Source organism: Ctenopharyngodon idella, chromosome 11, assembly GCF_019924925.1.
Source record: "Ctenopharyngodon idella isolate HZGC_01 chromosome 11, HZGC01, whole genome shotgun sequence".
NCBI classification, from domain to species: Eukaryota; Metazoa; Chordata; class Actinopteri; order Cypriniformes; family Xenocyprididae; genus Ctenopharyngodon; species Ctenopharyngodon idella.
The window spans coordinates 1,713,546-1,740,747 of NC_067230.1; the positions used below are offsets into that span (position 1 = coordinate 1,713,546).

Below are 27,202 nucleotides of genomic sequence, written 5' to 3' on the forward strand. Positions count from 1 at the left end.
CGGCCTGCAGCCTCCATTAGATACCAGGGGGTTTAGCCCCGACTGTCTCCTGAACGGTCTGATCGATTAACTTAATGGCATTAATTAAGGAAGAGGCTGTAGGAGAAGTATGGTGGCCTGGACTGGACCATTGCTGACTCAAATCATTACATCACCTCTCTAAAGACTGGCAATAGGGAGCATCAATAATACATGACAGGAAGAGTTAAAGCCAAGAGGAAATCTCTGGCCATTCTGGAAGGAAACGCATGTCTTTCATATTCAGTTTTGCACATTAATACAGACAGACATCGCATTGGAACGGAAATAAAATCCATGTGATTAGGAGGAGGAAACAGTTTTGAGAGACCTTGTTATAATTCAAATAATAGAGCTGTTCAGTTTGTAGTCCTGAAACCCAGAAGAGAATTGGCAATTTCAAGCCATGAATTCCCTCTAGAATATCTAATGGGTTTTTAGAATAGCAGTTTTTGATTTATGATTAAAAGGAGGTCTGTGGTTAAAATTACTTGAAGAGACTTACACAATGTGTTCAACAAAGTCAATTAAAAAACATTATACCTTAAACCAGTGGTCTCAAACTACCGGCCTGCGGGCCATTTACGGCCCCCCTCCCCCTCCACCCAGCCCGCAACTGATCTCAAAAATAAAACATAGTCCGGCCCGCTAAATTATTATTATTATTATTCTCTAGTTGTCTCATACCATATTCCATATTCAAAAGAATGACCTGATTCTATATATATATATATATATATATAAAAAAAAAAAAAAAGCGTGCAGGCAGATTTGATGAGAGCTGGTTCGGGGCTTTCGTAGTTTATTTGTTGTATGGCTGCAAAGTGCGAATAATATATGTTTTTTTCCAGACCGAAAAGGAAAGTGGATGAGGAACACAGACAGTTTCAAGATGGACATTGCAGTATTTTTTCGTGGAGTTTAATGGAAATGCTACCTGTCTGATTTGCAAAGAAAAAGTCACCGTTCTAAGGGGCCACTCACATATCGCGTCGCATAAGTGGCCGGCCGCGCCGGCGTCTGTCATTGCTATGCAGCCATGAACTGTGCTCTCCACGATGACGAGGAAGTTTCAGCAAAAGAAAGATTGATTTCTAGTCCTTGCATTAGCTCTACTACTAGATATATTTACAGAGATAAGAAATAAAAACCCGCCCTGTACAGCTATGATCAGCTGTTTGGCTGAGCTTTCGAAGTTAAGAAAAGGCCGAAACTCATCGGTTGGTCCTTGTCACATGACCTGGGGTGCACGCTTGCGGCATTCTGAAAAGTTGAGATGTTTTCATCTCGCCACGGCATAGGCGCGCCTGAAAAACTAGCGTGTCGCGACCGCGTCACTTCTAATATGAGCGCGCTTGCCTAAATTATGTGTGAGCAGAAGCGCTGCTGCCAGGTGTCTGGCAAGAAATAGAATAGTGTACAAATGTATTGAGGGAGTGCATTTGTTCAGTACAGTGTTGTTCTGTTTAAGATTTTGATGTTATTTAAACTAAAATAAAGTAAGGGAAAATATTTGCACTGTTAAAAACTATACTGTATGTAACAATGATATAAACACTGCTGTTTAAATTTTTTGGTATGGCAAAAATATTTTAGTAAATTGAAGTAAATGAGAAATAATGCAAAGGAAAGGAAATTTTCAGAAATTTTGCGCTTTCTTGTGCTTGAATGTTAAAATGGCCCTCCTATAAGGTGTCAATCACAGCAACGGCCAATTTGAGTTTGAGACCCCTGCCTTAAACGTTGTACTAAAACATATTTGAGATCACTGTGTGCAATAAAACATAATAAAAAATTGCTACGTGCTACCACAAGGATTTGAGTTCATGTGATTAAAGTCCCTCTGAAATCAAAATTTAAGTCATTTTAGCTTTTACTATGAATATGTTATCCTTAATGTTATGAATAAGCTGGTGTGCTCCAAAACAATGACAAAATTCGCATTTAGGAGATATAAGCATTCAAAACTTACAGTCTCTCACTTCCGCTAAAATGGATCACGGATTTTCATGACATCACATCGCACTTCAGCTTCTCATCAAATCTTCTGTCCAATTAAATGCTCTCTAGAATCTGAAGTCCCGCCCCCCCAACACTATCAACAGACACTGAAGCTGTGGCTGAAATCGGTCATTTGTTCACACACTTACTAGTTTCTACATGGTGAATGGCACACTATATAGAGGATAGGGAACGATTCAGACAGTGTAAATATGCTTTCTATTGACACGACTGAAGTCACATATCTTAGATATTCTAAGATTCATAGATAGATATTCTTGTTGTACCATGTCACATTAATATAACGTGAACCGCCGCAGCGCGAGCACAGTCTGCTCTGGCCCAGGGACACGAGAGCACAGAGCGGATCATATCCGCAAGTCGGCTCAGACCACGGAAGGTATCGGACCCATTTAAATTCTGTACAGAATGCTATATTTTGAAGTGATATAGAGGAGATTAGGAGGATAAAAGGTTAGATATTAAAAGGAAACAGATGTTTTACTGAGTTTAACGGCACTGGCCGAGCTGTGATATAAACAAAACGCTATTGGCTATTTTAAAAAAGGGGCGGGGCTGTTCGATATATCACCCTGTCTTCCTGTTTCAATTGAAATTACGTCAACACACTGAATAATGCTGCGCGTTCCAAGACACTTCAGCAGGCCTTTATGGACAACCGATGTTGTCCATATATAGCAACTTACACTGTTCAAAAGGTTTTTTTCTTTTTAGAAAGATGACTCTTATGCTCACCAAGTCTGCATTTATTTGATCAAAAATAATGTAAAAACTGTAACATTGTGAAATATTATTACAGTTTTCAACTTAAATATATTTTGAAATGCAATTTATTCCTGTGATGGCAAAGCTTACTATAGTACTTAGCCTATGATAGGGTTATGGTTAGGAACAAGGTTTAGGGTTATTTGCATGCATGTATAATTTATTCACCTTTTTCCTAACGAAAATACTGCGTTTTAGATAATGGGAGGCACTTCCGGTTTGGGGAAGTTACAATCTAAAATAATGAAACAAATAATTTAAAATAATAAGGTTGCGCTATAAATAATCTTATCAGATAATAATCTTATCAAATAATATTGACTGAATGAGCTGTAAAACGTCCTTTATTTTCAGACGTCAGGAGAATAATATAACGCTTGGTATTTTAATGTGACATGGTACAACAAGAATATCTATGACAAGAGCTCTTTATAGTCACTGCATTCCTTTCCTCCTGATTATTTTCTTTTTTCCCCTTTGTATTCTGCTGTAACAGTATTAAAATAGACAACATATACTGCGCATTTGTGTTCTGCACTCCCGATTTAATTTACGATACACCCCGTGAATAAATCACTGGAATGCACAAAGAATCTCTCATTTTTCTCCCCAAATCCTCACGTCTCTTTCCAGGTTGTGTTTACTGGAATGTTTCTAAAGCAGGTAAATACAATATTTATTGGCTGTCAAAATGATGGAAATCACTTTGAAATATTATCACTCAATGTTCCAGTTAATGAAAATGTTTGATGAAAGGCAACGTATGTTACATAATACAGACATATCTTACTACAGTGATATTTAATACATCTGTTATTTGTTAATTTGTTAATGCTTTTGCACGTTTAAATTTCCTTTTAAAAGTGAAAATGTCTTGGTTAAAAGGTGAGTAGAATAATGTCATCTCATTGTACCCAGTTTTTTAAAATGCTTATCATTGTGTTCATAAATCGTTCATGTTCACAGTTTAACAGAAGTTATTCCCATAATTTGCGCAAAGCGTCACTGGGCGTAGGAAAAAGGTGAATAATTATTAGATGGAAAATTATTATTATTGACTATATGTAACGTGTAACAACAAAATTACTGTGTGTTACTGACACTTATATGTATGGAGAAAAAAAAAAATAGATAGCATGGCCATGAAATAAAATGTTTCCACGCCTAATTAATTCATAGTCATGTTTTATTAATTTGTTTCCTGTTTTAGTTAAACCGTGGCCATGTTATACTAATTAACTAAATTTATGATTTAACTAAAACATATTATCCAGTTCCTTTTATATATATGACACTTCTGCTTTTTCTCCAGTTCAAATTAATTTTATTCAAAATTTTTCAATTGGTGTTCCACAGAAGAAAAAAAGCTATTTGAGTTTGCAACAACATGAGGGTAAGTAAATAATGACAGGATTTTCATGTTGAACTGTTCTTTAATCAAATGTTGATGAGGAAAATAAAATCTAAAAGCAAGTATAGCCACTACAGTCAAGCGTTTTTATACAGCAGGGCTGTTGAGAGCATGAGTTTAAGTTAAACAGATGTCTTTCTGATGCAGAAAGCCTTGACAGGATTAGATTTTAAAAACCTTCAGCAGTAACACTTTCTCTTTTTGTATTTTTCTCTTCACATCTCTTTATTTTCCCTCTGTGTCTTTCGTCTACAAGCAGGTAGGGAATTCTACGCTTTCTTGTCAGAAAGCCTTTTTCTATCTAAATATGACAAATTCAACCCTCGTTCAACACTAAAAAACAATCTGAGAAACAAGGGGAAAGAAAACTGAGCTGAGTAAGCACTTTCAGTGTAGGGGTGAAGAGGTCATTGAAACTACTGGACTGAGAAGAGAAGGTTAACAGAACAGTATAAGGTCACAACTGCATAATAAATAATCATTTTTGACATGAAATCTAATACACCATAAAACCATAAGGCACATCTTCTAGCCCTGACGGGAGAATTTTTTGTTTTCCACAAATTTTACTGGCAAGTGATTGTATTTTGTTCAAAGGAAAATGTCTAACCCAATCAGAATGAGAAGATTGAGGCTGATGTTTTGGAATGAAGTCAGACTTCCAAGACTCCTAAGACTCCACCAATTAATCGCACTGTGCAATTAACTTTAAGACAGTAGATCAAAATTATTAAGAATGTAAAAACCAGCTTTAGAAGTCAAAGAGATGAGTCTATCAATAAATAGCCTTTGAACATCTTGAAAGGTTTTAGAGACAAAATAAATAAATCAGGAAACCCTGTAGACTACTAAGGCTGGCTGAGATTCCAGATGCGAGGAACAAAATAAAAAACCGAGAGGCTGAACAAGCACATCATTACCAGCTCATTAATGCCTTGATTAAAGTTTAAGAATGATGACGAATGTATCTGGACAGATTGGGAATGAATCGCACACAGATTCACCTCAGTTTAAAAATGTTTAGAAACATGCAGAAACACATGCTTTCTCTCATTCATACATTGGTTTAAGACATGCATATTAAAAAAAAATAAATAAAAAAACTTAAATACTGCCTCAAGAAGAAACATGTTTATTCATAAAAAATTCTGCCTCAAGCATCTCCTGTTAGATTTGTGGCTTTTCAATATGAGTTCAGGAATATTTTAATTATAATATGGCGAGTGCTATAAAATAAATCTTTTCATTAAGTGCTGACTAGGAAAGGATGGGATCACACTGCCAAGTGTTGGTTCCTCCAAATGTTTCTTTCTTCCATCTACTCTTATCATCTAAGGTAGTTTTTCAACTATTGATGTTTACAAGGTAAAAATCAAAGGATGTACGATATATTGTATTAGTACCACAGGGCTCTACGCTAACATATTTCTTTAGGAGGACTTGTGCTCCTAATGAAAAAAATTTAGGAGCAAAGTCAAAAATTTAGGAGCACTTTCTGATCAATAACATACATTAACTTTCCAATTACAGGGCGACATATTCCCCTTTAAATTAATTTCCAGGGGCATTTTTACCATTATAAGAGCATTTTTTTTCTAAACTTATGAAATGTATGCATCATATTTCGTCAATTTCTTAAATTAAAATAGAAAATTCGTTTTTAAATGTTAAACAATAAATTCAGTTAGAACAATAAAACCCAATGAGACTGTTACCAATCAAAAGAAATCATCAAAAAATCCATCTTTGCACTGCAGAAGTGGCACAGAAGCTCCATCTGAAGTGGTATTATTTAGACACATTTACATAGACTGCTTCATGCAGCTCATTGGTAAATATAATTTTTTGAATTTAGAAATATGCGACTGAAATTGTCGCACTGTGGAGCCCTGTACCATATTGGTTCTTGGACAGTATTATATTTTTTATTATTATTATTATTATTATTATTATTATTTGTCAGTATCGGCCGATATGGGATATTAATTGTGCATGCTCATTTCTGTTAAATGTAGTTTACAGCATTCTAAAAAAAAAAAAAACATTTTTTTATTTAGTACATTATAATGTTGTGATACCTAAATTCAACATTTAATGCATTTAAAATTATTTTTTCACATTTTTAATTTTTTAGACAAAATAATTTAAATGTCAGCTATTTATCAGCTATTGGCCATAACAAAGAAAATAATGGCTTACTGGTATTGGTCAGTACTGGAATTGGTCCCACTTTATATTAAGTGGCCTTAGCTACTATGTACTTACATTTAAATTAATAATTTGATACAATGCACTTATTGTGTACATACATGTTTTACATTGTACTTATATTTTAAAAACACCTGCATGTAATTACATCTGTAATTAATTTCTGTAATTACATTTATAATTACACTGTTGACCCATCCCTTACACCTTACCCCTACCCTTAAACCTACCCATACCACCAAACATGTCACTAACCTTACCCGTATCCCACCTCAATAGCAGCAAAAGTGTTTTGCAATTCAATATGAACCCAATAAGTACATTGTACTTATTTTTTGATGAAAGTACATAGTAGTTAAGGCCACTTAATATAAAGTGGGACCCTGGAATTTTAATATTGATACATCCCCACAAAAATCATAAACAACTAATGATAAGCCACAGTATATATATGATGTATGTGTGTATATATATACATATATGTGTATATATAGAGCTGCAGCAAAGGAGACTTTATTAGTAAATTAAAACATACATTTATATCATATGACTTCATAAGATTTATAATATAGTGCAGAAATCATATGGGCAACTTTTATGGTGGTCACTTTTGAAGCTTGACAGCCCCTGGTCACCATTCACTTACATTACATGGAAAACAGCAGCATAAACATTCTGCTAAACTCCATTTATGTTCCACAGAAGAAAGTCATACAGGTTTGGAACAACATGATGGTAAGAAATTTTTTTGAACTATCCCTTTAAACAGTCATTTCCACAAGCCACAAAATGCTCAATACCAATGTTCTCTGTAAGCAGATTTTTCTGCTGGTTGAGCTCATCCAGGTCCTCATATCCTCTCAAAGCCAAAAGCACCTGCTGGGAATAACCTACTTCCAACAATCCAACAAAAACTACATGGGCTTTAAGTGAAACTGACAATGGCCATGACACCTGCATACGTTTCATCTGAAATTCCCTTTAAAATTAGTCCTCTGGTGTAAAGGTGAAGTGAGGTGAGAATGAGAGGAAATACATTCGTTTCACATCCATTTTTGCCTTCCAGCACCGAGTGCTTTCTCTAAAATGCCCTGACCTGGACCGAAACGGACAGCTCAACAGAATAACACTTAAAAATCACTCACTTTAGTTCTCAGCAATGCTGAGGAGACATTTGAAGGATCAGGACAGAGGATCACAAATATCAGCATATAAATGTTTCACACTAGAAATCTAAATTGACTAAGTTTACTCTGAGGTCTATGTAAAAGAAAAGAAATGAAGATTTGATGGAAAATGACTCAACATTATTTATATCTAATCGCTGCCAAGCAGTAGTCCTGTTAAAATAACTGTAATCTTCTCCATCTAATGCAGTGAAGATAAGACAGGGTGCACTACTGCTTATGAAACCACAACAGGCTGCTTGTCGATGTGCTATGGGCCAATTAAATGTCTCATAAACAACTTCACAACGGTGTCAAAAACTCTATTACAAAGGTCTCATTGGACATGCTTTCAGAATAAATGCCAACGATCAGGAAATGCCGGTGTTCAAAGTGCTTACCATGCTGCAGAGAGACACCTGAAAAATAGTGCCGTCACTGCCTCCACAGAATAGGAAATACTCGCAGGGGTCAAAGGTCACTGACATGATGCCAACATCGAAGAGGACGGACAAGAGCATCTCCCCTGAGGAAATTTCCCAAACCTATGATGAGGAGAGAAAAAAACATCAGGTCAATAGAAAATAAGGATGTACAAGATTATTAAAACGACAATCTTTTTTTAAATACGAGGCTATTTCGAAGAATTATTTTATGTTCCTTTTAGACTTCTTACGCCCATTTCACACTGCAAGCTTGAGCGGCGCGTGAGCAGTGCATGAGCGTAACTACATCGTCAGTGCAGCTACAGAGACGCGCAAGTATTCACACTGGAAGCGTTTGTACAGTGTCACAGCAGCAGCTTGAAGCTACATATAAAGTAATCTTCACTTTATATGTAGCTTCGAGCTGCTGCTGTGACGCTTTTTGTGTTCTTTACAAAGATAGCTATAAATTTGTTTTTATAAGTTGGTCATTTATAAACTTGATAGTCTTGAAAGTTTGTTAACGTTGGGAGGTGTACAACATTCGCATATCAACGTAAAAAAAATAAATAAATAAAAATAAATAAATAAAAGCCTTGTGTCATCCATTGCTGCATACGAATGAGGTAAGCTTTGTGTTTTACATCATCTGCCGCGTGCACGTTTACAAGACAGTAAACTCGGTGAAAAAAGACAGCAAACTCGAGTTTGATTTGGGTATGCTGCAGCCTAAATATCTGCCTGTGTAATAACTAAAAGAATGTTTCTATATCGTACTTTCTGGCTAGTTTTTTTTTTTTTTTATAATACGCCATACTTTAACCCAAACTTAATAATTAAAAACAAGTTTAAATGGTGAATCTTCTATAAATATTTTTGATTCTTAATTTTCTTTTCACAGACATACTCAAATTTTTGTTAAAACACACTAGACATGTTTATTCTAGTGGTTCAACGGATCACAAAACTCACGGTTCAGATCATATCACGGTTATTAAGTCACGGATCGGATCATTTTTCGGATCAGCACAAAAAAAAGCTATCTGAAACGCACCTCTCTCTCTCTGTGTGTGCGCGCGAGCCTTGTATGTATGTGCGTCTGTGCACACCGATAACAGCGTGGTGTGCGATAGCCTGCCGAATGAAATCCTCTTTTGCCACTTCTAGCGCTGGAATGGTTTTATATCTATTTAATGTGTAAACTAGCAAGACAAAACACGTCCAAATGATAACCTTTCACTCTATTGCGGTTAAACATCAGCGAATCACATGCGTGCCGAACCGTGGGGCTTGGTCCGTACGGATCACACACAGTGTGAAACTGGTGTTAAAACGTGAAGCGTATATATTTTCCGTACACCTTGATTACGTTAGAGTATAAATCATAATCATATATATTGTTTTAATTTTAAACATTTTATGGTGAAAAGACTTTTTACAAATAACATTAATTTTTTAATCCTAAATATTGCTTTTTATATGAAGTTTACTATAAAAATGTCAAATTTTATGATATGATACTGGTCATTCTTTTCCATTAGAAAAAAATGGGGAGTGAGACTTTCAAGCTTCAAAAAGGGTACAAAAGAACCATAAAAGTACCATATGAAAAGTGGCCTTTATTCAACTCTGTCAAGTCACAGAACATGAGGTGAGGGATATTCCCCTGAGAGTAGGGCTGGACGATTAATCGGAAAGTAGTCGAAACCGTAATTTAGAACCTCTAACCGACGTAATTTGCTCATGTCGGTTATTTCGTTTTTTTAATCCTGTTAATACTTCCCCCTTATAAACATACTACCGCGTGTGTAGCCACGTGACTCCGCCCCGTCCAGTCAGTGGCATAAAAGCAACACGGAGGTGAACGCCGGTTCAACACATAGTGATGGCGCGCGAGTGGTGAGCCTTGCGTCTTCACTAAACTTTATCAGTTGCATTTGTTTTAAGGTTTGCCAGTTTGGACATTCAAGTGATTTTAGACGATTGGATGTATATTATTTCGAGCTACCATGCTCGAGCAGCTGCACTGTGGCACGAACACTCATACAAACAGTAGCTACACAAAACGCGCACAGAGAGGAACGCAGAAACTAGTTGTCAGCGCTGTCCTGTGATTTATCACTAAAGTAGCTTAGAAACTCAAAACTTATTATGGCATATATTTTTCTACTTTGGAAGGAACTATTTACAACCCACAGCTTCACAATTAATAGAGAGACTTTTAATAGGACACAATTAATAGGTATGACTAATTCACACACGCAGTCGCTCTCATTACGTACTGGTACTGTGCTAATTTATCTTTATCTGATTTACAACGAGCAGAAATCTGTAAGAAATGTTACAAACCATAGATAAAATAACTGCTGAAAGTGAGCTGTTATGTCAGATCACTCTTTCAATAGGAAAAAATATCCTACCTTTAATAGTCAATCACATTTACAGTACAAACCTTGTCAAACCTTGAACTATGAGGGCAAAAAAACAAAACAAAAAACAAACAAACAAAATAATCATTAATCGTAATAGAGGTAAAATGTTAAATTAATCGAGGTTTTGATTTTAGGCCATAATCGTCCAGCCCTACCTGAGAGCCAATGCTAGGGAATACTTTTTGTGAACTGTACAGCTCTATCAGTGATGTACAAACCAACAACTGTGACTGCTTTTTACTGTATCTGTTAACTTCAACCATGCAAACTTAAACACAGTTTTGCCAAAGTTCTACCAACATGTCAACTTGTTAACAACACATTGAGCTATTACAAGAGACATGATACGGATTTCGGTAAGTTGTTCTGTATATTTTAACATACCTCCAGATGTTTAGTCATGTTTATTTTGCGCTTTAACTGGTATTAAACTGGATGTATCTAGGATTAACCTATGCAAAACTGGGAGTCCTGACAACATACCTGGACATGTACTAAGAGACTGTGCCAAACAGCTGACAGATGTCCTAACAGACATCTTCAACACCTCACTGAGCCAGGCAGTCATCCCCATGTCTCATTACCACCACCGGTACCAAAGAAGTCATCCATGACCTCCCTGAATAACTACCTTCCCATAGCACTGAACCGGATCATGAAGTACTTTGAGAGGTTAGTCATGCATCACATCAAGTGCAGTCTCCCTAACAAACTCTACCTGCTCCAGGTTGCTTACCATCCAAACAGTTCTACGGACAATGCAATATCCTCCTCCCTCTACAAAAGCTCATCAATAACCTGAACTTGGTGGGCATCCACTCCTTACTCTGTAACTGTACCCTGGACTTCTTAATTAGAAGACCTCAGTCAGTCCGTGTCGGCTAAAACACCTCTAGCACTACCCTCAAGTCTCTGTGCTCATCCTGGTGCTCTTCATACTGCTGACACACAACTGCACTGCTAAGTTCAGCACTAATCCCATCATCAAGTTTCCGTATGACACAACTGTGGTAGGCCTCATCAAAAACAATGAAGAAACACTCTACAGAGAGGAAGTGGCAAAACTTGTTCAATGGTATGGTGCAAATAACCTGTCCTTCAATGTAGGGAAGGAAAAAGATGCTGTGATTGATTTCAGCTGAAACGTTGTTGACCACTTCCCACTGACTATCAACGGCTCGACCATGGAGTGAGTCAGCATCACTAAATCCCTGGAGGTGCACACCTTGACCACCTCTGTTGACAACCTACACATTACATCATTCTCTAAGCAGTGCCTCCACTTGCTCCAATGAGTACACCCCCTTTGAAAAGTAACATTTTAAACAATATCTTAATGTACACAAAAACAATTTCCAATGTTTACAAGACTGAGTTTTATATAACATCTGTTTAACTTATAACATGAAAGTAAGTTTAATAATATAGCTTAGAGAACAAAATTTTCAGTTTTACTCAAATTAGGGTGACGCAAAAATGAGTACACCCCACTGAAAGTCTCTGGAGCAAAGCTAAATTTTAGACTACAAATGTCTAATTTAACATGAATTCAACCACAGGTGAGTTTAATTATGCATTACACAGGTGTCCAGCAGACAGTTGACAATAAAAGGGTGTTAAAACCCCTTCCCATTTCATGCTGTCAGCAATGGCACCACATGGAAGAGAAATGTCACAAGACCTAAGAAAGAAAATAATTTCTTTACACCAGAAAGGTGAAGGCTACAAGAAGATCAGCAAAGCTTTATTTATCAGTCAGAATACTGTAGCAAAAGTGGTACAAAAATTTAAAAAAAGGAACTGCAACCATCTCACAGAGACGTCCAGGTCGTCCACGGAAGTTAACATCTCGACAGGAGCGTCTTCTGATGAGAAGGGTTGAAGAAAATTGGCATGCAAGTTCACTGCAGTTATCTAAAGAAGTAGAAAGCCAAATTGGGGTGACTATTTCCCGTGACACAATACGGCGTACACTGCAGAGGAATGGCATGCATGGGTGCCGTCCACGAAAGAAGCCTCTCCTAAAGCCCAGGCACAAAAAAGCCCGCCTAGAGTTTGCCAGGGCCCATGCTGACAAAGATGAAGACTACTGGGACTCTACACTCTGGAGTGATGAGACCAAGATAAATGTTTTTGGAACTGATGGCTTCAAAACTGTATGGCGTCGCAAAGGTGAGGAATACAAAGAAAAATGCATGGTGCCTACAGTGAAACATGGTGGTGGCAGTGTCCTTATGTGGGGCTGCATGAGTGCTGCTGGTGTCGGGGAGCTGCATTTCATTGATGGCATCATGAATTCACAGATGTACTGCTCTATACTGAAAGAGAAGATGCTAATGTAATTAAAAATGTGTAATTAAGTTATATTATTAACCTTTCATGTTATAAGTTAAACAGATGTTATATTAAACATTTTGGAAATTGTTTTTGTTGTTTATAAGTTTAGTTAGATTACCTCTTTTTTATATAGGTTGTGTCTATTTATACATGTAACAGTGTTGCTGTGAGGCACAACATTTCATTCTTTTGTTTGTCTCTACATACCTGTCTAAAAGTAGAATGTGGACCATAAGACTTGTACGCAACCTTCTGAAGTCTTAAGTTTTATGATAGAAATGGTCCAAAATTTAAGAAATGCAATTAAAATCTTGACCTTTGTGAGAGTTCACAAGAGAAATTGTGATATCTGATTTGTGAACGAACTGTTCTTTTGCATCAGATCTTTCAATGTGATTCAGATGGATAAAAAAAAAAAAAAAAAAAACTGTTAAATCATTAGGTTTTTGATGTTTGCATTGATCAATCTAGAAAACGAATCATGAGAGGCAGACAGAGAAAAAAATAAAGAGACACAGATAAGAGTGAATACAAAAGACAAAGACTTAACCATCACTCTGTGTATGTCAGGACTGTGCTTCCCTCAGGATGATATAATCCACAAAAGATCTCCATCTCTCCAACATCTACACCTTTCTGTTCCAACTTCCAGCGTAATGGCAACACTTTTGCCAAAAAGTCTGATGGTCTCTAATTGGTTCAGGGGTAATGCAGTGTTATCGTCTCAGAGAAAGTGCTGAAGTGGACATTAGACAGCTCAGAACTGGAAAGCTCAAGTTCTCTGCAGTGAGTTTGCTGAGCCAACAACACAAACTTTTAGTCCAAGTGAAAGGTCTATTCTTGCAGAGCTAGAGAATAACCATTATTCTCTAATTTACAGCTGCTTTTTAAAGGATCTTCAATCAATGGAAATATAAAATTAAAGTAGAAGTTTTCTACTTAGTGAGCAAAAACATACCGTGTGTGAGCTTGTACAATGAGAATTTAACAGAGGAGCTCCGATACCCTTTGCTGCACGAGTCTAGCTTGATTGATGTCTCATCATAAAGAAGACAAACTGACCGTAAAATAATTTTGGCTGAAAAGGATCAATGCCCATGACCCTGTCATAAAATGTCAAGAGCGAAAGGAAACTGCCCATTATCGGATAGTCACATTTACTGGCTGAGAAAAGACATGCGGAACAGTATAAGTACAAATCTATAATAACAATAATTGCAATAATTAAATTTAATATTACACTTAGAATATAATTTTATTATATTACTTATAATTTTATAAATATGATTAAAATTATAGATACTTATTATAGTATACTTATTTATAATTATTAGAATTATAGAATGTAAAAATAGCAAGTTTGTGAATTTAAATGAATGCTAAGTTCACACAATCAACTGAATTAAAATTAAAAAGATATATAAAATATATATAAATACATAAACAAAAATTATATTTTTATTGTGTTATTTTATATAAAAATTAAGACAGACACACACACACATATGTATGACAAACTTTGACAACTTACTGACAACTAAATTTACTAAACCTAAAAACAGAGAAAAAAAAAAAAACTTTAGAAAGCCATTTATAAATATAAAAAATAAACTAATACAAATGACAATAGCAAAACTAATATTTTAAGCAAAACTTAAAATGAAATAATAAAAAAAATAATGAAAAATTTTTCAAAACACCAAGTAGAATGACTATTATTAATCTGCCTACTGGTATGGTTATCGTCCAGTGTTGCTTTTCTAAAATGGTCAAATATCAGCCAATTAATATGCCCAGCCAGTATATCAGTCTATGACTTGCACCAGAGATAATTAAAATGAAAACTGTGTGAGCCCTTATGAGAAACCGTAGGCATAAAAGATTACTTCTAAACATGTAGAGCAAAGGTCATGTAATGTTCAACAAAATTAACTGGCCATAATAAATCAGGCTGTCCAATGCTCTGGTCAAAGGTCATGCGATGCATCTGGGTGGCCATTTCCTGCCTGAACTCTGTTCTAGTTTGTCAAACCATGCAGACATCAGACGTTTTTAACCACATCATTAAACACCCAAAAGTGATCGGTCTGCAGTTTGACACAGAGACACCTCTCCATCCCTCTTGTGCTAACAAGACCAGCTCTTTGTGCGACGTGACCTCCCAGAATCCCCTCACGGCAATGACAGACAGAATAATTCATCTATGGTGACTGACAGGCTGTAATCCACTGTAGCTCATGCTATTGAGCTCAGATGACTAATGAACAACAGTGGGACAGATTAAACATCAAAATGATCAACTTGACTGATGGAAATCTGATGGCGACCACTTTGTCTAAAGGGGACAGAACACAAATGGGAGGGAGTGACTGGAGCCAAGCCCAAAATGTCTAAACACTACGCTTTTTATTGTCTTAAAGGATTATTTCAGTTTAAAATGAAAAGCTTTACTCACGCTCAAGCCTTCCTAGGTCTACAGTATATGACTTTCTTCTTTCTGATGAACACAATCAGAGTTATATTAATAAATATCCTGATGCATCCAAGCTTTATAATGGCAGTGAATGGGACCAATAGAGTATGTAGAGCAGGGCCATCAAAAGGCGCTAATGTCAAAGAGTGTTGTCAAGGTAACGTCAGCGTAAGAACATCACTGGTGCGAAAATTCAAACACAGCATCATTGACAGCTTGCGCAGAGCAAAACAACCGTTCTCATTTCATTCCTAAGGAAGTTGAGCTTCACGCTCGCCTGTGAACTTCTATAGGAATGAACTGAAAACGCTCGCTCTGCTCTACTCTCTTCACGCCAGTGGATACGCACCGCTCTGACAGCGAAAACATGCCACCTGATGTCACCTGTTGGAGTTTGGGTTCCTTGCCGTTGTCGCCTTTGGCTTGCTTAGTTGTGGACACTTGACATTTCATATTCAACAGTGTTTTGATCTGCCTGCATTGACACCATTGTATGCGAACTGAACTGAGCTGGACGATGACATCACTGTTCACTCCAGTGCTGATACAGATAAATTAACTAAATTAATAACTATTGATTCTTACAACCAAATGAATCAATACTGAATTTACTTAAGATGGACAATGTCATCATTTTATTTAAGAGCTGCTGTGCAGCCAAAATTATATAACAGTTATCACTGTAAAGCTGCTTTGACACAATCTGCATTATAAAAAGCGCTATATAAGTAGAGGTGACTTGACGTGACTTGTCTTGACTCGACTCAGCCCTCTGGGGCTTCGGGTCAACTGAGTCAACTGAGAAAAGAACAAACTCTCCCATGCAGAGGATCTCTTTCCTCTGAGGAAGGATCTGCTTTCTCAGAGACAGGGCACCCTTTGGCACCCGCCTCCAGACCTCTGGAACCTTCATGTGTGGTCTCTGAGGGACGTGGAGGTCTTAGGTGATCTACTTCCACTGGTGGTAGACACCATCACTTCAGCGAGAGTGCCCTCTTCAATGTGCGCCTATGCTTTGAAGTGGAACCTGTTAATCGAGTGGTGTTCTTCTCTGAGAAGACCCCCGGAGATGCCCAATCAGAGTCATGCTTTTTTTTCTGCAGGAAGGGTCGGAGCTAAGGCTGTCTCCCTCCACCCTAAAAGTGTATGTTGCCGCTATCGCCGCACATCACGATGCAGTAGACGGTAAGTCGCTGGGGAAGCATAACCTGATCATCAGGTTCCTTAGGGGTGCGAGAAGATTAAATCCACCTCGCCCTCATCTCATACCCTCTTGGGATTTCTCTTTGGTCCTTACGGCCTCACAAGCAGAACCCTTCGAACACCTGCAGTCAGTTGATCTCAAAATCCTGTCTCTAAAGACAGCGCTCCTGACTGCACTGGCTTCAGTCAAGAGGGTGGGGGAACCTGCAGGCACACACCTTTTAAGCCCACATGCCTTTCAAGGATCAGGTGGTGAACCTGCAAGCATTGCCCTTGGAGGAGGCAGACCCAACCCTTGCTCTGCTCTGTCCCGTTCGCACCTTTGCGCTTTTATGTGGACAGAACATGGATCTTCAGGACCTTAGACAAGCTCTTTGTCTGCTATGGGGGACAGCAGAAGGAGAAGGCCAGCTCAATGGCAGCCGTGCCCCCCTGGGAGTGAGGGCTCACTCTACGAGGAGTGTAGCATCCTCTTGGACGTTGGCTCACGGTGCTTCCTTAGCAGATATCTGTGGAGCTGCAGGCTGGGCGACACCTAACACGTTTGCGAGATTTTACAATCTCTGTGTAGAGCCTGTGTCCTCCAGGCCCAGCATTTGTGAGTATGCCCAAGGTCAACCCCTGTGTTAGGCTAGGTGCCCATGTCTTGTGATTCCCCTACAGGTGATCCCACATGTGTATTCTTCTACGGTAAGGCTTCCCTCACTGCAAGCCCGTGTCTTCCCCTGGCAGAACTGCTCTGCCATCTCTGCCTGGTACTGACTCACCCTAGCTAGGCTGATTCTACCACAGAGACCTTTCCATATGTAGTACTGCCCTAATTGGCCAGTCCATGTGTGTGATTTCCACATGATACCTCCTACATGCAGGATGTGGTTTCCATAGCGTCCCTTTCGGGAGTACGCTTTCCCAGTGTTATCCAGAATGTCTCACTGTATGGAACAGCAGTGCTAGACACACTTCTCTGTCTAAGCCCTTTCCTTTGTCCGCCCCAGCAAGTGCAGAGGGATTTGGTGGCTTATGCAGGGCACTGGAAGGCGGCCCATTTCTTAAGGGAACGAGGGTTACATATGTAACAAATATGTTTTCCAACATCATTTGAAAGTTCAACCAATGGAAACTGGATCTCGGGTATCGTGGGTGACTATAGTGGGTAGGGACGATGTGTCAAGACCAATCGGACACTGTTTTACACTGACCATGCTTGGACTGGTTTGACTGCTCAGATTGACAGGTCTTGATTTACCATGCACCACGGAATAAGAGCGCACAGCTGAAACAGCGCTGGAAGATCACTCATCAACCAGGAACTTAAGGCTGGCCCACACTAAAAGATTTTTAAAATCTTACCAGATTTTCAAAATCTGAGAGACCACAAACAGGACAATAAAAATAATCATAGATTTAACAGTTCTGTTCCTATAGTGTGTGGAGTGCTGCGGTGTGAGACAGCACACCACACACTAACAGATTCCATTCACAAACAACCAGATTCCTGACTCTGAACATGGGAAATCACACAAAATCTCTTACAGTCAAGCGTGACTTTAGAGTAAACAAACATGGCGGAGGATGGGCAAGAAGAAATGGTGATAAGAGTGTTTGGACTGCTTTTTACAGAAGATTCGAGGGAAAAAAAGAAAAAGGTTTGGATGAAGTTGTGTTTTCCTTCCATCTTCCATTAGCTCATTTTCTGATTTGGTATCATTTCATTCTACATGACAATCTACAGAGTGCATGAGTGTTTGTCCTCGGGACATGTCGGATATTTACGATTTGAGATAGGTGCGGCCCCGACCTTCTTCGGAGCAGATTCAATCACTCTTAACACACTTCACACCACAGGAAAATCTGGTAAGATAATCTGTAGAAGCATGAAGATAATCGAGACTTTACCTAGGATTGTCAGAAGGGAAAATGTGGGCCTAAATTCATTATCTTGCAGTGTATAGATGACTTTATTATTCATTTATTCTTTGTTCTTTTACTGTGGAGTTCATTTACAAGTAAGTAGTTCTTATGTTCAGTAAAATCACTTTTTGGACGTTTTTTTGGACACTTGGATAATTATGTTTCAAAATAAACGGCTAGCCTACCTAATCCATTGCATGAAGACATTAATACACTTTGAATACATAACTACGGCGGGCTCGATTCATTTTTCCTTGTGTGTCTGATGTATGTGTTTTGCGCGTGAGCCGCACACACCTCAAAACTACTCACTCTAAGGATGACCTTGCTTAATCGACCATCGGTAAGTTTTATCGATTAAATTATTATCGACAATTAAATGATCGTCAATTAATCGTTAGCATCCCTAGTCTTAACCACAAATTACTGGTCAGGAAATTAGCAAAATTTAAGAAAATGCACTACTTAAAAAGCCATTGCTGTCTCAGAAAAACATCAAAGTCAGAATGAAATTTTTGGCAGAATATGGGAAGTCTGATTCAGAGTGGTTCAGCAGAGTTGTGTGTAGTGATTAATCACAATAAAACACAAGTTGCACGGTGATGCTCCAGAGTGGCATCTTTGAAAATCTGGAGAGAAATATATTAATAAATGGAGACATTTTTCAGCTGCTTATGAACTGTTTTAAGCCATCAACATTGAGTGGAGCAACACTGACTCTTCGTCCTGTAAAAAGCTGTCTGCAACTTTACCCACACAGCATAAACATTTTAAGAAAACAAAGGGGAAGGCTCTTCCAAGTTACTTTATCTACAGTATTTGTGCAATTCTTGCTAATTTCCTGACCACTGATTTGTGGTTAAAATGGTTAAGACATATTTTGTCATTGATAAATGATGTCTGTTCATCTCCACTCTTGAAAAACAGCATTTTCCACTGAAATTGGTTCAATTACAGTGCCGATACTTGAAGAAACTCCCATAAAGAAACAAAAAGCCCACTTACTAGTTGACACATTAAAAGAAATGTCCTTTAAATTGTCATGACTGCATTTTTAGTGCTATTTCCTGAACTTTTCATATAGCTTATTCATTTCACATACCTTTAGGCAGTATTTATTTATATATAAAATGCAATATACTGCAATGACTCACTCAATCCACTATCCATTATAATGAAGATGAAGTCCATTCAAGGCCAGCGGATCTGTAGCTTGAAAAGCTGACTGAAATCAGTTTCTGACCTCATATAAACCTATATAAAATTCATAAACAGACTCGGTTGAAATGGAGAAGGAAGCCAGGGCAGGACTCAGACATTTGACTTGAAAGCAAAACGATTTTGACATCGAACCTGATCAACAAGCTTCACCCCATCTCTTTCTTACAGCAGATAGAAATGTAGTGATTTCAGGTTGTTGTACGAACAAGAACTGCAGAAGGAGACACAGAAATTATAGTTTTTATATCTTTGAAAATTCCACTAGTTAATTTTCTAATAGCACCATTTTCTAATTTTGTTTTCAATTTAAATTTAAGTCAATTTATTTGAGAATAAAAGGGGTATTTTTAATTTTACCTTTGTCTTGAAAAAGAGCATTAGGCCTACTACTTTCAGTTTTTATTTTATAAATAATTATTTTATTTTATATTAACCATAAAAACATTTGACAGACATACAGGTGCTGGTCATATAATTAGAATATCATCAAAAAGTTGATTTATTTCACTAATTCCATTCAAAAAGTGAAACTTGTATATTATATTCATTCATTAATATTGAAATATTGAAGACACCTGGTGCCACACTCTAATCAGCTAATTAACTCAAAACACCTGCAAAGGCCTTTAAATGGTCTCTCAGTCTAGTTCTGTAGGCTACACAATCATGGGGAAGACTGCTGACTTGACAGTTGTCCAAAAGATGACCATTGACACCTTGCACAAGGAGGGCAAGACACAAAAGGTCATTGCAAAAGAGGCTGGCTGTTCACAGAGCTCTGTGTCCAAGCACATTAATAGAGAGGCGAAGGGAAGGAAAAGATGTGGTAGAAAAACGTGTACAAGCAATAGGGATAACCGCACCCTGGAGAGGATTGTGAAACAAAACCCATTCAAAAATGTGAGGGAGATTCACAAAGAGTGGACTGCAGCTGGAGTCAGTGCTTCAAGAACCACTACGCACAGACGTATGCAAGACATGGGTTTCAGCTGTCGCATTCCATGTGTCAAGCCACTCTTGAACAACAGACAGCGTCAGAAGCGTCTCACCTGGGCTAAAGACAAAAAGGACTGGACTGCTGCTGAGTGGTCCAAAGTTATGTTCTCTGATGAAAGTAAATTTTGCATTTCCTTTGGAAATCAGGGTCCCAGAGTCTGGAGGAAGAGAGGAGAGGCACACAATCCACGTTGCTTGAGGTCCAGTGTAAAGTTTCCACAGTCAGTGATGGATTGGGGTGCCATGTCATCTGCTGGTGTTGGTCCACTGTGTTTTCTGAGGTCCAAGGTCAACGCAGCCATATACCAGGAAGTTTTAGAGCACTTCATGCTTCTTGCTGCTGACCAACTTTATGGAGATGCAGATTTCATTTTCCAACAGGACTTGGCACCTGCACACAGTGCCAAAGCTACCAGTACCTGGTTTAAGGACCATGGTATCCCTGTTCTTAATTGGCCAGCAAACTCGCCTGACCTTAACCCCATAGAAAATCTATGGGGTATTGTGAAGAGGAAGATGCGATATGCCAGACCCAACAATGCAGAAGAGCTGAAGGCCACTATCAGAGCAACCTGGGCTCTTATAATACCTGAGCAGTGCCACAGACTGATCGACTCCATGCCACGCCGCATTGCTGCAGTAATTCAGGCAAAAGGAGCCCCAACTAAGTATTGAGTGCTGTACATGCTCATACTTTTCATGTTCATACTTTTCAGTCAGCCAAGATTTCTAAAAATCCTTTCTTTGTATTAGTCTTAAGTAATATTCTAATTTTCTGAGATACTGAATTTGGGATTTTCCTTAGTTGTCAGTTATAATCATCAAAATTAAAAGAAATAACCATTTGAAATATATCAGTCTGTGTGTAATGAATGAATATAATATACAAGTTTCACTTTTTGAATGGAATTAGTGAAATAAATCAACTTTTTGATGATATTCTAATTATATGACCAGCACCTGTATAGGCATATGTGTATAGTGAGCAATGACAATAATCAAAGTTGGTGCAAAACCACTTCAAGTGCAAATGAAACTATCCCAAAATCAAATGAAGGACTACTGGATTTGAACACTTTCCAGGGAGATTTTGGCTGCATTTCAATCTAATTTAAAAGGGATCTTCAGAGCTCTTTGGTTCAGTTAACAGAAAGGTTTCCATGTCATCCGGTAAAGTGCTGGATGGGGAAGCATACAGACAGGACTATGGGCAGATATGATGAAGTTCAAGTTTTGAGTCCTCTCAGCACCTTGCAGCCTTATGTTGTATTTGCAATGCTCATGAACTCTCAGAGGCTTGGTGTGGACTCAGATCATCTCACACACTCATGCACTGATTCAACACTGGTAAATAGTCATTAATTAGCTGAAATCAGTTCACTGTCTTTAATAGAGCTGCTTTACAGCAGAACTGAATTCTGTATGCATCACTGAATCATTATTCTCCTGTTTGTCACTGTAAAGCTGCTTTGAAACACTCTATTGTATAAAGCACTATAAAAATAAAGATGACTTGACTACTGCACAACATGGAAAGTAATTGTAGCTTTTTGCACAAGGAGTCTGACAACAGCTCCACACGGAGATCTGATCTCACCATCATCAAATCCATCTGGGATTACATGAAGAAACAGAAAAAACTGAGACAGGCTAAATCCAGAAGAACTGTGCCAACGTCTCCAAGACGCTTGAAAAATCTACCTCCAAAGCTACAGTACTGTGAAAAGTTTTAGGCACTAAAAATGCTGTAAAATGAAGTTGCTCTCAAAAATAATGTCATAAATAAATTTTATTTATCAGTTAACTTCTATTAACTAAATCAAATCAATATTTAGTGTGACCAACCTTTGCATTTAAAACAGCTTTTTTCCTAGGTACACTTGCACATAGTTTTTTAGGTAGTTTTGCAGGTAGATTTCTTCAAGCGTCTTGGAGATGTTGCCGCACTTCTTCTGGATTTAGACTGTCTCAGTTTTTTCTGTTTCTTCATGCAATAGCAGACTCGATGATGGTGAGATCAGAACTCTGTGTGGAGCATACCGGCTGCGGTCAGACGCCTTTTACATATTAAAATCTCGCTGGATTATTACAATTAATGGCAAAAGTAATGATTGGAAATGTAAACTGACATTTCCTACTGACACACTACAGCAAAAGATATAAATAACTGGCTTAAAAACTTTTTTTTTTTTGTAAAACACTTACATGCCTAAGACTTTCGCACAGTACTGTATATTATATATATAATGTTACTGTAACAATTTAAGGCTTAAATTGTTGCCGTAATCTATTGCTATCTTTTTAAATTAGTGCTAGACAAAGGATTAAGTCTTCTAAATCTTAAAATCAATAAAATATGCAATATTGGTTGATATGATTAAAAAAAATGCAGATATCAGCCGATAATTCGTTAATTCGATAATTCATATTGTCCATCCCTTGTTTTTTATCCTCCAAAACTCCAAATGTTTGGAATATTCCTTTCATCAAAACTAAAATTAGAGGAAAACATCTTAATAATCAGATAAATATTTTTGGTAACACTTCAGTATAGGGAACACATATTCACTATTAACTATGACTTTTCCCTCAATAAACTCCTAATTTACCGCTTATTAAAAGTTAGTAAGGTAGTTGTTAAGTTTAGGTATTGGGTAGGATTAAGAATGTAAAATAAGGTCATGCAGAATAAAGCATTAATATGTGCTTAATAAGTACTAATAAATAGCCAATATTCTAGTAATATGCATGCTAATAAGCAACTAGTTAAGAGACCCTAAAATAAAGTGTTACCATATTTTTTTCTGTTTTTTTTTTTTATAATATACTACTGTTCAAAAGTTTGGGTCTTTAAGATCTTTTGATATAAGATCTTTTTATTTTGGACCCCTTGAACCTATGACCGCACAGCAGTTGAATTCTATATTAATGCACCAAGTTGTTTGGTAACTGCTGACAGTCCACAATTAGACTAATGAACTACATTACTTGGCAGAAGAAATGTTTATTGTGATATATTATTTATAGATGTTGGGGGTATTACGCTCATTTCTGGATGTGTTCAAATCCAGCTGTCTAAAATAAGACAACGGCTGGCGAATATGCATCAATGTCAAAATATCGTCGAATGAACCCCCTGCTATCTGCCAAAAGTGATTGGAGGCATGTGGAAGCAGAGCCGTCTGTGAGTCAATAAGGATCAGTCTTAAACCAGCCATGACAATACCTGCATAGAAAGCCCATGACACAAGCATCATTCAAAACAGTCAAGAGCAGAACGTGTCACAGCCTTGGCCCAATTAAACAGCATGAGCCGCATGCCCACGGACACCACAAACAAATTTTTAAAATCGCTGACTCCTTAGGTATGGGGGTTGATTGATTTTGATATAGATAGGTCCTGAGACCCTGACAGGAGCCACAGCGTTCAAATGGCTTTCAACAGCGTGAGACGAGGCTGATTATACGGGAGCCATGAGCATGTTTTGTCAGGACATTCATTCCTACAACAATCTCGGGGCGTTCGCGGAAACTTCTACATTCTGCAGCCGTGATGGCGTGGCAGTCACAGTCCAGAGAAAGAGAGGGGTGAGTCACCCTGAGGTAAACTCCCCTTTATTACCACAGCCACTCACACCTCGTTCTCCCATATCTCCTCACTAGAGCTCTGCAATGACAGCAACCGGTCCTGCAAAAGCCCCATGGGGGATTGTAGGTAATGAGAGAGTGCACTCAGTGTAACACTGAACCCCGGTGTACCACGCCGCCACGGGCACACCTCCAGCTTAAACAAAGACTAAGCAGCCAGTCGTTCATGACAGATCCTCAGAGCATGTACTCTGTAGATCAGTCATGCCTGTGGCTTCTTTATAATGGGCTTGATTATTGGCGTAATCCTGTCAAAGCAATGTCAATGACAACCAAAATCGTACCGGAATATCATTAGATGTGAAAAATAGACCAGCTTTGAGAGCTGAAGTGTTACTCAGGCTTAAAACATGAAAGATCAAATAACTCCTCCACTTCTTCACAGTTTATCAATATAAAGGACTGGAAATTATTCATCGCTGAGGTTCAATGATCACACTCAAAGTGAGTCCACAGGGCGATCTCTGGCTGACCTTGGAGGGATGCTGTTGCTGCTACATCCTTTGATATTTTGATGCTTAAGGTTTGGAGTTTCTCATCTTTGAGTTTTATCAAAAAGTGCAGTTTATACTCTGGATTTAATCACTCTCTGTGAGGGTTCCATAATCCATGTATGATTATTTTATAAGTTAGAGCGATTAATTGGTTGATTGAGTAAATATTGCGCATATTAAATTAAATAAATATTTAAATATCTACATTTGATATTATATATATATATATATATATACATACATACACACACACACACACACACACACACTGCCATTCATAATTTTGGGATCAGTAAGATTTTTAATGTTTTTAAAAGAAGTCTCTTATGCTCTTCAAGACTTTATTTATTTGATTAAAAATACACCAAAAAATAAATGAATAAACAAAAATAAAAAAAATAATATTGTGAAATATTATTACAATTTAAAATAACTGTTTTCTACTTGAAAATATTTTAAAATGTAATTTATTCTTGTGTTGGCAAAGCTGAATTTTCAGCATTATTACTCCAGTCTTCAGCGTCACATGATCTTCAGAAATCATTCTAACATGCTGATTTGCCGTTCAAGAAACATTTAATGTGTACAATTGAACAAAATATTTGTGCAATATATTTTTTTTCTTCAGGATTCTTTGGTGAATAGAATGGCATTTATTTGAAATATAATCTTTTGTAACATTATAAATGTCTTTACTGTCACTTTTGATCAATTTAACGCATTCTTGCTGAATAAAAGTATTAATTTCCTTCATTTCTTTCCAAAAAATAAAAAAATAAATTCTTATTGACCCCAAACTTTTGAACGGTAGTGTATAATGTTACAAAAGCTTTGTATTTCAGATAAATGCTGTTATTTTGAACTTTCTATTTATCAAGGAATCCTGAAAAAAAAGTACACAACTGTTTTCAACATTGATAATAATAAGAAATGTTTCTTGAGTAGCAAATCCGCATATTAGAATGATTTCTGAAGGATGTGACACTGAAGACTGGACTAATGATGCTGAAAATTCAGCTTTGCACTCACAGGAATAAATTACTTTGTAAAATATATTCAAATAGAAAACAGTTACTTTAAATTGTAATAATATTTCACAATATTACTGTTTTTACTGTATTTTTAATTAAAGAAATGGAGCCTTGGTGAGCAGCTTTTAAAAACATTAAAAATCTTACCAATCCCAAACTTTTGAACAGTAGTGTATATATATACACACACACAGGGGTTAGACAATGAAACTGAAACCTGGCTTTAGACCACAATAATTTGTTGGTATGGTGTAGGCCCTCCTTTTGTGGCCAATACAGCATCAGTTTGTCTTGTAAATGACAGCTACAAGTCCTGCACAGTGACTAGAGGGATTTTGTGCCATTCCTCTTCCAGAACAGTGGCCAGGTCACTACGTGATGCTGGTGGAGGAAAAGGTTTTCTGACTTGCTCCTTCAAAATACAAAAGATATTAGATCTGGTTGACTGTGCAGGCCAGGAGAGATGTTCAACTTCACTTTCATGTTCATCAAATCATTCTGTCACAAGTCTTGCTGTGTGTATTGGTTCATTCAGGGTACAATGTTTGAACCATTAGGTGCACATGGTCCTCCAGAATGGTTCTGTAGTCCTTGGCAGTGATGCGCCCATCAAGCACAGTAGGGAATGCCATGATATTGCAGCCCAAACCATCACTGATCCACCCCTGTGCTTCACTCTGGGCAGCAACATTCAGGGTGTTAAGCCTCTTTGGGGTTTCTCCACACTGTAACTCCCACGGATGTGGGAAAGACAGTGAAGATGGACTCATCAGAGAACATGTTTCACATTGTCCACAGCCCAACCATGAATATTGACTCTGTGGAGCTCCCGACAAACATCGGAATTTAATTCTGCAGTGAGTTGGGCAGCTGTGGTTTTATGTTTTTTGGATACAATGCGGGTTAGTACCCGGACATCTCTTTTAGACAGCTTCCTCTTGCATTAACAGTTACCCCTGTTGGATGTGTTTTTTTTTGCTACGTGGTGGTATGCCGACATTACCCTGATACCATAGCTCTCGATACACCACAAAGACTTTCCTGGTCACAGATGAGCCGGCAAGACGCACACTAACATTTAACACTAATTTGTCCTCTTGTCAGTTTCATTGTCCAGCCCCTGTATGTATGTATTATGTATGTATGTTTATATAAGCAAGGAAAGAAAGCAGGGGCCTCAAGACATGTTTTGTAAAAATTATATATTGTTTTTACAGTATTTTAACATGTGGTTTTAAAAATGTGTGCATGGTGCAAGGCACTAAGTAAACAGCAACTCAAGATGCAGCGGCTAAAATTTATTAGTCAACCAAAGGATAGGTTTAAACTTGTGGGAATGATCAGATGCGTCTAATATTGTATAAATCTCTGATGTCAACAGTTTTGTTCATAGAGCAGGTGGAACAGTATGATCTTGCCCATACTGTCCATCACACTGGGC

The 27,202-nt window shown here is 37.7% G+C and overlaps 1 protein-coding gene across 1 annotated transcript in view; it reads right to left on the minus strand.

Moving 5' to 3' along the window:
* The window catches only part of wdr18 (WD repeat domain 18), a 91,361-nt gene that overhangs the window by 41,338 nt on the left and 22,821 nt on the right, over positions 1-27,202 (minus strand). The window contains exon 5 of the mRNA XM_051912966.1: positions 7,992-8,135. Within this exon, the coding sequence (XP_051768926.1) occupies positions 7,992-8,135 (144 nt within the window). The remainder of the gene's footprint in view (positions 1-7,991; positions 8,136-27,202) is intronic.